Source organism: Narcine bancroftii, chromosome 2 (genome assembly GCF_036971445.1).
Source record: "Narcine bancroftii isolate sNarBan1 chromosome 2, sNarBan1.hap1, whole genome shotgun sequence".
Taxonomy (NCBI): Eukaryota; Metazoa; Chordata; class Chondrichthyes; order Torpediniformes; family Narcinidae; genus Narcine; species Narcine bancroftii.
In genome coordinates this window covers 141,125,211-141,140,219 of record NC_091470.1, presented here as the reverse complement: position 1 = coordinate 141,140,219, position 15,009 = coordinate 141,125,211, and the positions used below count along the sequence as shown (strand labels likewise).

The 15,009-nt window shown below is 43.1% G+C and overlaps 1 protein-coding gene across 12 annotated transcripts in view; it reads right to left on the bottom strand.

Moving 5' to 3' along the window:
* Positions 1 to 391: 391 nt before the first annotated feature.
* Positions 392 to 15,009, bottom strand: part of mib2 (MIB E3 ubiquitin protein ligase 2) — a 162,483-nt gene continuing 147,865 nt past the window's right edge. For all 12 annotated transcript variants that reach the window (XM_069918214.1, XM_069918212.1, XM_069918219.1 and 9 more), the window contains 5 exons: positions 12,207 to 12,431; positions 10,700 to 10,878; positions 6,715 to 6,890; positions 3,471 to 3,536; positions 392 to 640 (listed from right to left, as the gene is read on the bottom strand). In XM_069918214.1, the coding sequence (XP_069774315.1) occupies positions 399 to 640; positions 3,471 to 3,536; positions 6,715 to 6,890; positions 10,700 to 10,878; positions 12,207 to 12,431 (888 nt within the window). In that variant the 3' untranslated portion in view covers positions 392 to 398. The remainder of the gene's footprint in view (positions 641 to 3,470; positions 3,537 to 6,714; positions 6,891 to 10,699; positions 10,879 to 12,206; positions 12,432 to 15,009) is intronic.

Genomic DNA, 15,009 nt, shown 5'->3' with positions numbered 1-15,009 from the left:
AGGCATCTTATATACCTAGTACTATTAAATATATACAATTGACTTGAAACCACAGTGGTTAGATAATGGATTATATTACATTGTTTTTAATATACACCTTCAGTAAGATTTTTGGACTGCAGCTTGTGCACTTTTCAAGCGTCCGCAGAGACTTGGGCGACACTCCACAGACTCATGAACTTGTTTCATGTGAATTCATTTGCTCCTCCATTTCATCCACGGAGTCAACACAGAGGACTTGGGTTATCAGGGATGTTGAGGATCAGCAGGTACCAACATGTACATTCTAATGACACAATGGATCAAGATGGTTATAAACACAGAGCACATCACAAAAAGGTCCAGGGCAGAGGAAGTTTGGACAGAACAGAAGCAAGGAAAAGAGGGCTTGCCATGCATCAAACGAAAATCTGTATCCGTTCTCGAATGTTCTGACGGCAGATTGGACAAGCCTTCAGGGCAACACTGCACTCCAGGCAGGATCCGTGACCACACTGGAACACCAGCTTAATCTGACTGTCAATACATATAGGGCAGGTTATCCTTTCCTCCATCTGCCGGTATCGAGATTGCAGCTGTTCCAGCAACTTTCTTTGGTCGGAAGGTTCAGCTCTGGAGCAGCTTTCAACCTCTGTGTTATCTGCCACAAGAAAAGCCTGTCAGGATCTGGTCATTGCTGCAGCCATGTGATGCCTTGATGTGCATACATCAAATATACTGCATGCAATAAATTCTGAATTTCCCGAATAATGTGGGAGACAGAACTATCGATTGAGTTTTTCATAAATGACATGACTGCATGACCCTCAGGTTCTACTATAACAGCATGAAACTGTCAGCTGAAACAGATCTGTGGTTTATGAATGCTGAAACCCGGATAATGATGAGATTTATTGTGGTACACACAAGGCCAGTGAACAGAAGTGGGGAGTGTAGGAGGACTGCAGCCTCACAGATACATAAAATACACAAGCAAAAAATGTAGAAACTAACGAGAAAAAAAGATAGGTTTTGTAGTTACTGAAAAAAAAGTGCTGTTACAGCAGTGCTGTTTCATCTTTGCTACTCCAGGAGCAGTTTACTGTCAGGGTAAGGGTTGTATAGGGAGGTTCAAGAACCAGATATAGCTGTTGGAAAAAACCGTCCTTCAACCTGATCTTCAGGTTTCTGTACCTTCTACAGAAGGAAGCGGCAAGAAGAGGTTGTGACCAATGTGATGGGGATCCTTTATGATCTTGGCTGCCTTTAGAACCCCCCCCCCCTCGCTGCTGGGTCAGATCTCACCCTCCCCCTTAACTGGCACTCCACATGGATGTCTGGGAAACCAAAGCAATTCCAGGCCCAGGATCAACTGGAAGGGAACTGAGGGAAGGAGAGAATGCTACAGACTGTAATGACTGTAACTAATTGTTTTATCATTGAACCCCTTGGAACAGATGTATTTTGTTGCCTGTGTGTAACTCCTGCCCTTTTTCTTTTAAAGGGGGGGAGGACGTTTTGTGATGAAGCCAAGCTGGGAAGTTTATCACCCATTGATGATTCACTTCCCTGACATTCTGTGGGGAATATTTATGAAATAGAGAGTGGAAAGCACCAATAGCCACACTGTTATGGAGAGGTTCATATCTAATCTCAGCTCTGACCCCACCTATTTTGATAAACCATTGATTTTGTGACCATCACCCAAGCTCAGTCACAGAACACAATTGTTTTAGGCCCCAACTGGGTGAATTTTAACGAAAGCCTATCGAATTATTTCAGTGTTAGTTGTGCATTTCTGTAAATTCAGCTCATGCACTGAGTGTACAACACATTTCTACATCAGGTTGCCAGATGACCCATTACATTCCATGTCTTAAATAGATGATTGTGCACGGACATGGGCGTTGATGACAGGCAGAGTAGGGGTCACATTGGTGATGATGTTTCCCACCTCCTTTCCTTTGCACTGAAGCTGGAGTTCTCTTCACCTGGAGTCTCCATGTCCATCCTCCTACACCAGCCCAACCCCATTCTCAGTGTTTGTGCCATTTGAAATCAACTCACCAAGATTGCATTACTCAATAAAATAGAAAATCCCATTCAAATACATCTGATTAAAATCTGGCATGAGATTAATGAGAGTATTGCACTAGAAGTGGGGATATCATCAAAAGCACCAATGTGCCAGAACAAACTATTGCCCGTAAACTTGGCATGAGAAAGGAATTAAACATATTGAAGATGCCATGAAGAAGGGTGACTCGAGCAAATATTTTAAGAGTAGGTTAGATTTGGCCCTTGTGGCTAAGGGGATCAGGGGGTATCGGGAGAAGGCAAGAACGGGGTACTGATCAGCCATGTTCATATTGAATGGCGGTGTAGACTTGAAGGGCCAAATGGCCAAATCCTTCCCCTATTTTTCTATGTTTCTATGTAAAACAGAAATATCATCTGTCACGTGGAACCTTATTCTGCCTTCTCCTGCGAGAGAGATGGGGCCCCACAATCACCCTGCCCTCAAGTAACGAAGTGGAGGGGATGCTTCAACTGGAAAACACACCTAAATTCATAACCAGGATGTATCCTGCCCTCTAAGGCGAAAGGGCTGAGCCAGGGCCAGAAAGGTCGAGGGGGAGATGGGAGTTGGATCAACATGTTACAATACCAGAGGAATGCTGGTCTGACTGGTATTTGGACAGTACAACATCAACAATTAATGTAAGATATGGATTGGTTCAATAGAATTTTCTACATCAATTATAACTCATGCCACAAAAACTACATAAATCAAAATCTGAAATATCTGAAATGTGCTTTAGATGTGGCTTTGAAACTGGAACCTTCATACCATCCATATGGGTCGTGTGTGAAGGTTAAGACCATTCTGGTTGAAATGCTAACAAGAGTCACAGGGGTGACTTCACATGCGACCCAGAGCTGTACCTTCTGGGCAACCTGATGGACGTGAGCAACAAACTGACTAAATCTCAAATCTGGCCAAGGAGTGTACAGCAACCACCTGGAAGTCCGACTCTCCCTGACTCTCTGCTCGATGGGTTGGGGAGATGCGTAGGTGTATACCCATGGAGAAAATTATTTTTAAAATAAATATGACATTTTCGTTAAGATATGGAAACCACACTTAGATTATGTAGGGGTTCAATTGTAAACCTGATCCTTCAAGATATGTAAAGACGTGATATCCCAGAAAAAAAGAATTCAAAAAGGAACTAGAACTCTGATGGAACCAAAAGTTATGTTCTTATATTGGGGGGTGGGGGGAGGGTAAAAGGGGGAAATTCTTGTATGTAAACATTTGATATATATTTGAAATGTATAAAAGTTTAAAGATTGTGTGAATATATTTATGGAAAAAATGAAATATTAATAAAATATTGCATCACTTGACAACTCTCCTTATCCCCAACAACAGATAAAAAGATCTGTACACAGAACGGCGATTTCAGGGATGGGATCAATACATTTACCGTGTCTTATTTTCTTGGATATAGACACCTGGCATTTGATGCATTTCTTCATCCTTACAGAACACGCTGTGTAATTGAAACAAATTTATATATATTACAACTCGCGTCTCTGACAAGTCTTTTGTAACATATTGCCCACATGGTTAGTAACATGGGAAAAAGAATCAGGAGATTGTAATCACCTTGGATCAGAAATCAGGGGTGAGAACCAGATAAGAGGGCAGAGACTAGGGTAGACGGACAAAAGCACGATGCTTTAAGTTGGTGAGAAGGGACGGGCAGGCGACAAAATATAAAGGCAGCCAGTTAGAGGGGTTGAAATGTGCCTATTTCAGTGCGATGAGTATAAGGAATAAAGGGGATAAACTTAGAGCATGGATCAGTACATGGAACTACGATGCTGTGGCCGTTATAGAGACATGGCTGGAGGAAGGGCAGGGTTGGCTGATGCAGGTACCGGGGTTTAGGGGCTTTAAAAGGAATAGGATGGGGGGGGGTGGAAAGTAGCATTACTGGTCAGGGATGGTATCAAAAGGGAGGAGGCTGCAGAGGGAGGGTCCACTGAGTCGATGTGGGTGGACGTCAGAAATAGGAAGGGAGCTCTCACTGTGCTGTGTGTAATCTATAGGCCCCCAAATAGCCCTCGAGACCCCAAGGAGCAGATAAGCAGGCAGATTTTGGAAGGTGCAGGGAATACAGGGTTGTAGTTATGGGTGATTTCAACATCCTAATATTGACTGGCACCTCCTGACTAAAAAAGGGATAGATGGGGCTGAATTTGTCAGGTGTGTCCAAGAAGGATTCCTGACACAGTGACGAGAGGAGAGGCCAGACTGGATCTGGTTCAGGGGATGAACCTGGTCAGGGAGCAGACCTCTCGGTGGTGAAGCATCTTGGTGAGAGTGACCACAACTTCCTGAGCTTCAGCATAGCTATGGTAAAGGATTAAAAACAGACAAATGGGAAAGTGTTTAACTGGGGAAGGGCTAATTATGAAGGGATGAGGCAGAAAACAACGAGAGTAAATTGGAAACAGACGTTTAAGGGTGAAAGCACAGATCTAATGAGGAGGAAGTATAGGGACCACTTATGTTGGGTTCAGGATAGGTTTGTCCTACTGGGACATGGAAAAGATGGTAGGAAAAGGGAACTGTGGTTGACAAAACAGGTGAGGCAACTTATCAAGAGGAAGAAGGAAGCAGATATTGGATATAGGAAGCAGGAAATAGGAAGCACTCATGAGAAGTATGTGGAAGCCAGGAAGGAGCAAGAAAGGACAGGAGAGCTGGAAGGATGCACGAGAAGGCCTTGGCATGTAGGATTAAGGAGAACCCCAAGGTGTTCTATGAATATGTGAAGAACAGAAGGACGATGAGAATGAAGGTGGGGCTGCTAAAGGATAAAGGAGGCAACATGTGCCTGGAGAAGGAGAAGGATGTGGAAGGTCCTAAATGAATACTTTGTGTCCAGTTATCACAAGAGAAAAGGACCTTGATCACAATGAGGTCAGAATAGAACAGGTGTGTGTGCTGCACAATATGGAGATTAAGGTCGAGGAAGTGTTGAAACTTCTTAAAAACATTAAGAGTGATGTCCCCGGGGCCGGACACGATATACCCCAGGTCACTGTGGAAAGTGAGGGAAGAGATAGCTGGGGCAGTAGCTATGATCTTTGTATCCTCTTTGGCCACTAGGGAGATGCTGGAGTATTGGAGAATGGAAAGTGTAGACCCCTTGTTTAAAAAAGGGTAATAGGGAGAATCCTGGGAATTACAGACCGGTGTGGCTTATATCAGTGGCGGCAAACTATTAGAGAAGATTCTTAAGGATAGGATCCATAAGCATTTGGAGAAGTCCAGTCTACTCAAGGAAATTGATGAGGGTAGGGTGGTAGATGTGATGGATTTTAGCAAGACATTTTGACAAGGCTCCCCATGAGAGACTGGTTCAGCAAGTCATGAGGCATGGGATCCATGGAACTTTGGTTGGCGGATAAAAAATTGGCTTACATGCAGAAAGCAGATAGTAGTAGAAGGAAAGTATTCTGACTGGAGATTAGTGACTAGTAGAGTACCACAAGGATCTGTTCTGGGACCTCTGCTCTTTGTGATTTTTATAAATGACCTGGATGAAAAGGCGGAAGGATGAGTTAGTAAGTTTGCAGATGATTCAAAGGTTGGAGGAGTTGTAGATGGAGGTGAAGGTTGGCGAAGGAGACAAGAGAATATAGACAGGATGCAGAGTTGGGCAGAAAAGCGGCAGATGGAGCTCAATCTGAGGTGATGGATTTTGGAAGGACAAACCAGAAGGCTGAATTCAGGGTTACTTACTTAAGAGTGTGAATGAACAGAGGGACCTTGGGGTGCAATCCATATGTCCCTCAAGGTCGCCGCACAGGTTGATAGGATAGTTAAGAAGGCCTACTGGATGCTGGGCTTCATCAATAGAGAGATTGAATTCAGGAGTAGAGAGGTCATGTTGCAACTCTACAAATCTTTGGTAAGACTACACTTGGAGCATTGCGTTCAGTTCTGATCTCCTCATTATAGGAAGGATGTGGAAGCTATGGAGAGGGTGTAGAGGAGATTTACCAGGATGTTGCCTTGATTGAGAAACAAGTCTTATGAGGCAAGGTTAACAGATCTGGGACTTTTCTCTTTGGAGCATAGAAGGATGAGAGGAGACTTGATAGAGGTCGACAAGAGTCTGAGAGGCATAGATAGGGTGGACAGCCAGCATCTGTTTCCCAGGGCAGGATCAGCAAACACCAGAGGAGATTTGTACAAAGGTAAGGGAGGAAAGTTTAGGGGAGATGTCGGGGATGTTTTGTTTTACACAGAAAATGTCTTGCTGGAGATGGTGGTGGAGGCTGAAACACTGGGGGCATTTCTCAGAGACTCATAGACAGACACCAGGATGGAAGTAAAATGGAGGGTTATGGGGTAGGGAAGGTTTAGTGTTTTTTTAAGGAATATAACAAAAGGCCTCTACTGTGCTGTATTGTTCTGTTTTAAACAGATTGGGGCTGTAATCCCCACCCCCACAGGAGATGTTTACACCCCCCCCTCCCCAGAGATATATAGTGCACACACCCCACCCCACTGGAGATATATACATCCCTGCCCCCACAACTGTACACATCTCCCTACAGGAATGATCCCGACCAAGGAACCTTGCTGGTGAATTGTGATGTCCTAAACAGAAGCCCCAGCTCACTGCTGTGGACCGAGACGGTGTACTGTACCTTCACATACGATAGTATGTTGGCAGGGTGAAAAGAGAACGAGGAAGGAGAGCTCTGAGCATACGAAACACTCAGCAGGACCTGCAGTCAGCGGCAGTAAAAGGTTTGTCATGGTATTTGGAGTTGTGTGGACTCGGCGGAGAACCATTGATCCTGTTGGCTGCAGCTGTGAACCCCTGCAACAAACAATACCACAGCAAGAGACCATTGTTACACAGATAAAAGCATCACCTCTACCCGTTCACCACATGGCTACTGGGCACTCCTTTTATCTGAGTGGGCACAGCCGTCCAACCAAATGGACTTCATAACCATTGTGGAAGGTAGCTGAAGATCATCCTGGGCCCAGGCTCAGGGTATCCACCTGATGACTAGGCTCAGAACAACAAGGTCAGCCTCCCACCAGTGGGAGCAATGCTTTCCTAGTGACAACCTCCAGTTGAAGGCATATTCATGTAATACCTGCTATCAAGCAGTTAATTGTGGACACCCTTCTTGTTTTGTCACACCTCAGATATCAAACAAACTTTCTGCTATTGCTTTTGTAAAAAATAAATAAATATCTCATTTGGAATCTTTTGGAGGGGTTTCAAAATATGATGGAATTAAGATGTCATTCTTTCAATTAATTTGAATGGAGATATCCATTTGAATGGAAATGAACCTTTGAACCGACTGAATGCATTAGATTTTGCAGTCTCAGAGGCACAGCCAAATTGCAACGCTAAAGCAGCGTAATACACACGGCAACACTAAATGCAAGATGTCATGATCTTAATCAGGAATGAGGGTGAACAAATTTATCTTTTCCAAACATTGCAAGTCTTGATCTACTGCGGGCACCATTAATGAAGATTTGGTAAGAATAATCTTTGCACAATCAGTGATCCAGTTCACCATCTGTGACCCAGAGAAGGGCAGAGGGTTTTCCACTGACACAACTGAGCTATCAGAGATAGAATTGGAGGACATACTGGTAAAGGTTTCATTATTGTCACATAATACTCCATTTAGGAAGTAACCTACACGAAGTTCATCATCTTTTGTCTACTATACGGCAGACAGAGTCGCCATTTTGTCCAACTGTTGACTTGCTCAGTATCTCCTGTATCACACCCATTCTCAAAATGTTTTTTAGGAACCAACCTGGTGTCCACTTAATTCAAACATGCATTCATGGAGAATAATGTGACATAACACAGTACAATGCTTCTGTTGCATTTATAGATAGTTTGCCAAGACAGATCTGATGCTCACTCAACACTGATACCACAGCTGCAATATATCCCCAGTCAATCCTGCATTAGAACTGCATGATTCTAATCGAGGGGGGTTGAGGGAGGAAAGAGCAGGTGGGCAAGTTTCTGTTGGACTAATTCGACCAGTTCTTTCTTGGATTTAAGTTACCAGTACTTTCGACCCCCAAACAGTTTCAGAAACAGGGATGTTGGTAAAAATAGTTTATGGTGGATAGATGATTTAGATTCATGAACAATTGCTCCTTTGTAAACACAAGCTGACAACAAAGCTGCCCTCTCCCCAAACATGGTTAAAGGAAGGGAAGGTGGCACGGTAACACGTACACAGCAATGGTCATTCAATTGTCCTCAAACTGGCTGCAAGGAGAAAAGGTTCCCTACCCTCCTAGAACCATACAGCACCAAAAACAGGCCCTTCGGCCCTTCTCTTCTCTGCCAAACTATTATTCCCCCTCACCCCACTGACCTGCCTCCAGTCCATAGCCCTCCATACCCCTCCTATCCATGTACTTGACTACATTTTTCTCACATGTTAAAATGGAGCCCACATTCACATCAGCTGGCAGCTCATTCCTACCGTTCTCTGCGTGAAGAAGTTCCCTCTAAACTTTTCCCCTTTCACCCTTAACCCATGTCTTCTGGTCTGTATCTCACCCACCCTCAGTGTAAAAAGCCAACCTACATTTACTCTGTCTATCCCCTCATCATTTTCTATCAAATCTCCTCTCGTTCTACGCTCCAGGGAATAAAGTCCCAACCTGTTTAATCTTTTTTGGGAATATTTTATTTTTGTTTCTAACGTCAAAGATGATAAGCAAAAGGAAACTAACCAGTGACCATCAAAAAGATTCATATGAGTCAATTAATCACATTTTACATGTTTGACGACATCATGTCCCCCCCTCCACCCAACCGCCCAAAAAAAGGAAAACTAGATTCGAAGAGAAAAGGGAAATAGATAGAAAGGAGAGAAGAGAAGAAGAATAGAAGGAACTAAGGAGAAAGTTTGGTCAGGAGTTCACCACCTCCCCATAGACTTTAATATTTAACTTTCCCGGATCTGTGAGAGAGAAGTGCGGATGAAGGGTGTGGATGCGAGGATGGGGGTGGGGTTATAGCTGAAAAGTTGCATCTAAATGCTGCAAATATGGTGGCCAGATTTTTAAAAACATTTCATATCTTTTTCTCAGATTATAAGTGATTTTCTCAAGTGGACACAACTGTGCATTTCCATGTTCCAGCGTGTCATTCCTAGATGGAATTTGGAGGTCCAGGTAACCGCTGCACATCTCCTGGCCACGTCCAACACAATCTTTACAAATTCTGTTTGGGATTTGATAGCCTCATTGTAGGTCTTATGTCCACAATATTTCCCAGTGAAAACATTCTGGGTTTTGTGGAAATTGTATTCCTGTAATTTGTTCAAAGAAATTTTCTAGATCTACCCAGAAGGGTCTCACTTTGGGACTTGAACAGGTTGAAGGTAGAAAGATTCCTATCTCCAAGCTGCACCTCGAACATTGATCTGATATTTCTGATTTAATAAGTAAGATATAACTGATGCAAAAAAATTATATTGCAGAGTTTATATCTTACATTTATTGCATTTGTCATGTGTCGCGACCTAAATCGGACCAGCTTTGTTCACCAATTATTGTATCCAAGTCTGATTCCTATCTCTCTCTGGATTTATGTAGCCCTTGTTTTGGGGTTTTGGTTTGAAGTAAGATACATTGCTGAAATAAATGTCTTCATGTTCCCCTTTCAAATCAGAGTCTCCATGTCATTGTATTTCAGTAAGGCCATTAGTGGCCATTTGTCCCTTAATTGAAAATTTCAGAGAAAAGAATTATTTAACAAACCCTATTTAATTTTTAACTGGTCAAATGCATAAACTGCCCCTGCTCATAACAATCTTCGATACACCTGATCCCCTTTTGAGATTAGGTGTCCAGGATCCTATTGATGGTATTAACCTATTTTGAGTCAGGGGTGTTTTTGGTGATAACCCCACCTTAAATCCAAACTGTTGATTTATTTTATGCCTAACAGTAATTACATGTTTTAATTGGGAGGGGGGGTCTTTTACTCCAGATATCAATTTAATATCTCATTTATAAATGAAATCCCCCACTATCCACTCTCCTACGTTATGCAAAACCTGTTTAGCCTTTCCCTGTAAGTCGGTTCCTGAAGTCCGGGCAACATCCTAGTGAATCTTCTCTGCACTCTTTCTATCTTATTGACATGTTTCCTGTAGCTGGGTGACCAGACTGCACACAATGCTCCAAATTTGGCCTCACCAATGTCTTGTACAACTTTACCATAACATCCCAGCTCCTGTACTCGATACTTTGATTTATAAAGGCATACATTTTCTATTTCCCTTTCCAATGTTTTACTCTCGTGTAGAGTTTAATTTGGATGTACAACAGGGTAACAGGCCCTTCCAACCCACTAGCCTGTGGTGCCCCAAACACCCAACAGGGCCCGTAGATTTTAGGAAGGTGGGAGGAATCCAGAGAATTGGAGGAAACCTACACACACACAGGGAGAATGTACAAACTCCTTACAGACAGCACTGGATTCGAACCCAGGTTGCTGGAGCTGAAGTAGTGTTGTGCTAACCCCTACACTAGCCATGCTGCTCTTATGTGGAGAGTTGATGCAAAGCGCAGGGCAAAATCAAACCCAGAACCACTACGGTAATAATATTGCAAATTCACCTGAATTTTTCTGCGAAACTTTTGATGAGCTGTATGGTCCTGCCATCTGTGACGAGATCCAAGGGTGTTTTTCCCTTGTGATTTGTGTAATTAATGTCTGCCCCATCCTGGGCAAGGAAGCAAGCAATTGCTGCGCCCACGTTCAAGTCGCCCGATCCCAATAACCCAGAGGATTGTAACTGCAGAGGAAGCAACACAGCAAATCAGAAGCTATTGACAATGACAGCAAGGTTTACAGCACCTCTCCACTAAACGTCAGACACAGCAAGGTTTACAGCACCTCTCCACTAAACGTCAGACACAGCAAGGTTTACAGCACCTCTCCACTAAACGTCAGACACAGCAAGGTTTACACACTCTCCATTAAACGTCAGAAAAGATGATAGCTTCAAAAATCAACAACTCCACATGTTGTGAGCAGTTTTCAGTGGTATGTGTGGATGAAGGAGATGTCAGGGTGAAAGGCAAGGGACCTCTACCTGTCTGTGAGGTGGGCTGAGAGCAGAAAATGGAGAATGGGGGAGGGCTCTGTCAGCCTCACTTCATAAAAAGGGAGATTCCAAATGTCCTGGAGTGGAAAGGCAGATGTGGAGGGTTTGACACGAGTCAGTGAGAGGAGGTGTAGCCTGGTTAGTGGTGGGAGTCGGATGGTTTATCATAACTATCACTGGATGGTTTCTCATGAGATGGAGACAGAAAGATTGAGAAAGGGGAGAGATGAGCCAGGATGATCCAAGCGAATTTGAGGGCAGGCAGAAGTCAGTAGCTGGGTTGATAGAATTGATGCTTCCTGCACGTGTGTTGCTCGAGTCCACGAAAGTGCCCTGGTCTTGTCTATAGACATTAATTGTTCTTGCGGATTTTAAACGAATGTCAAATTAAAAATGTTTATATTTATTACTTTTCCTTTTGCCCCTCTCTGTGCACTGGATTTGAGATTTATTACCCACTCAAATTTTCACCCCTTCTGTTCGTTCTCAGTTCTTTACCACTGCCCCACTCGACTAACTACTTTAACAGCTCACACTTCACAAACTTGGTGAGCTGAATCAATTTGAGCTACGGCTGTTGATGCTAAAGCAACAGAAGATACAATTAGAAGTTCACTTATTCCCCAAACAAGCCCAATGGAGCAGGTGATAATGCAGATAAATTGCAATTTATTGCAAAGGACCCATTTATGAAAGTGCTGCATTCCAGATCATGGCTGGGAATAGCATACACTTTAATCTAAAAACAGGTGAGGAAGAGGGGAGAGAGGGGGAGGGGGAGGAGGAGAGAAGAGAGGGAGAGGAGGGAGAGGGAAATGCATCATCAGAATGACTTGGGCTGGCATTTTAAAACAAAACAAAAAACACTTATTTTTGGACCAAACACAATGATTCAGACCCAACAGGGTTGAATTATTTTAAGTTCCTACTGGCTCATAATAATAGTTGGAAGATTATAAAATATTCCCACTTTACAGACAGCGATGTGGTTTCTCCTGCATCGACGTGGAACCTACATTTTCAAACAACGAGCTAGTTTCACCCTCCCTCGAGGCCAGGCTGGTTGCAAGTTGTTTACGACACAGGGCCACGTGCAAAGCGGTGTCCCCATCTTCATCCTCTGCATTCACGTTACAGCCTTCAGTGACCAGGAGCTGGATCATGCCCGTGTGACCCTGGGTAACCGAGAGCTGCAATGGAGTCTGGTTTCGATTATTCCGGACATTAATCTCACATCGACCCTGAGTAGAGGAAAATATGATTTCACTTTAAACACACAGTACACAACCTTTGGCAATTTCCAACCTTTGGTTCTTTTGCTTGTTCCCTCTGTGGTAACAAGCTGTGCAGGAACTCAGCACCTTACACTGGCCAATATAAAATGTTTCAAATCATTCACAATGTCAAACTAATAGTGTGTGGACATCACCAACTGCCCTGCAACTGGAAAAACTGGAAAAACTGCAATTGCCAGGTCACAGTGAACTACATTGATGCCAGCCTGGAGTTAACTCAGAGTGTGTGAGGACGCCAGATTTTTTCTGCAGAAAAGTCTGTAAAGACAAACAAGCAGTTTCAAAGCCTTTTCTAAAACATCCTGCTTTATTGCATTGTGAATTTGACATTTCCCAGCTGCTGTGGATCAACCTGCCACAGGGCTGCTACATCACATCTCCAGTAACATGCACTCCATACAACAGAGGAACAGAAATAGGCCATTCAGCCCATCATAGCCTGCCCCACCATTCATCATGATCTGATCTATTTTCCCCATTCGGCATCACTGCCTGGCCTTCTCCCCATAACCTCTGATGGTCTGGCTAATCAAGAACTTATCAATCTCTGCCTTAAATACACCTGGCCTCCACAACCCGAGGCAATAAATTCCACAGATTCACCACTCTCTTGCTGAACACATTCCTCTGCATCTTTGTTCTAAGTATATGCCCTTCAATCCTGAAGTTGTGCCTTGGCTGCTGCCTGTGTGGTGTTTGTACACAAGACTGCCAAGTTCGCCAACAGCTTCTTCTGGCAGGTGGTGAGACTAGATCAATCCTGGAAGCCTGTAAATTATTTTAATATACACAGTAAAACCACTGTTATCTGGAATTCAAGCAACCAGCAGTGTCAAGCAAATGACAAAAACAATTGTGGAAAATAAATAGGTAAATAAAAATACACAATTTTAACATTAGCGCACATCACTGTTAGTTCACCAATCACACAACATGTGATCTCATGCAACCGGAAAATTCACTTATCCGGCATCTACCAATCTTCATAGATGCTGAATACCAGAGGTTTTACTGTATTTATTTTGAACCACTATGTCATTTGGGGATAGGGGTGCACTGTGATTCTGTGTGTGTGCACTGCAGTTAGAGATTCGCTGTTTCGTTGGGTTGTATGTGTTGATGTACAATCAGGTGACAATAAACCTGAACCCTCCAGTGACTACATGAGCTTCCTCCAGTTAACTGACATGGGTAAACATGCACAGCTAACAGCCAGAAAGGCTGAAGTTTCGTGGCTGAAGTGTAATCCTTCCGGTGAATCTGATGATCAAGAGGAAATTTTGGGAGGTGCAAAGAGATGGACTTGGGAGGAAAGGGTTTTAATATCAGCAGACAGGAGATGAAATCAGTTCTCAGGAATTACTGTATTACGTGGATTGAAGGAACGTATCAAATTGTGCAGATTTTAAAAAAACTTCTGTGAAATATGCGGTGCCTGATTCTGAAACACTTTTTAAAAATAAGATTTTTTTTCTTTCTAATATCTGCATTTCATGAAAATGCAATGATTTGTAGTGAAAAGAAAATTTTTATGACTTTAACATTAATTGAAGAAGAATTACTTTTTCAAAAAACATCATATATTTAAATGCAGCAAATACTTAATTTGTTCCTTTAAAATTATAAACTGGTAATTTAGAGCTGCTGAGAGCATGAAATTCGCTTCATTCCACCTGGACAGTCCCAGATGAAGTCTAGGTCTTTCTGAACCCAGAGCACTGAACAGGTTTGCTCATTTGAATTAGAATCTTGAGCATTATCAGAGCCAAGAAAATGGTCAATTTATAGTCTGTAGCTTCAGAATTCATTATATAACACAGGAAGTGAATGAAAATCCTGCCAGTGGAGCCAAGCATTCCTGCCTGGAGATCTCCCTATGATTGGTGCTGAACGAAGATGGACAGTTAGGCCAGTTTAAACAAGTTTTAGCCACATAGCCTTGCTGGAAATTAAACCCTCGACAAATCTAGCAGATTTAAATGGCTAAAATGTGGTCAATGGATCTGAAATGTTGTTGATGCCTGATCACTGGTGAGATTGTCCAACTCAATGATCCACAATAGTGGAAATCTATTTACATTCTTAAAAATTTAGAAATTTAGCATGAGCCCGTGCCACTTACATACCCAATTTTCCTACAACCCCCGTACATGTTTGAAGGGTCAGAGGAAACCAGAATACCTGAAGGAAACCCACGCAGACACGGGGAGTTCTTCTAACAGTCAGCGCTGGATTCAAACCCCAGTCATTGGCACTGTAAAAGAATTGCACTAACTTCTACACTAACCATGCCTGCCGTCCCAAATCTGCTCCTATCAGATGTGGTACATTTTAGAATCGTGATTGTTTTGTGTGCTGAATCCTACAGCGCAGAGCATGAGACCCAAAGTTGCTCAAGGCAACAATTTCTGACTGGAGGCTGCATGTAGAATAGTTAATCAGGCTGGTGCTTCTGAGCCAACACTCTACCAAAGCAACTCCTGTTCCAACCCCAGTCACCTCTCCAGACAAGTTTCCCTCCCCA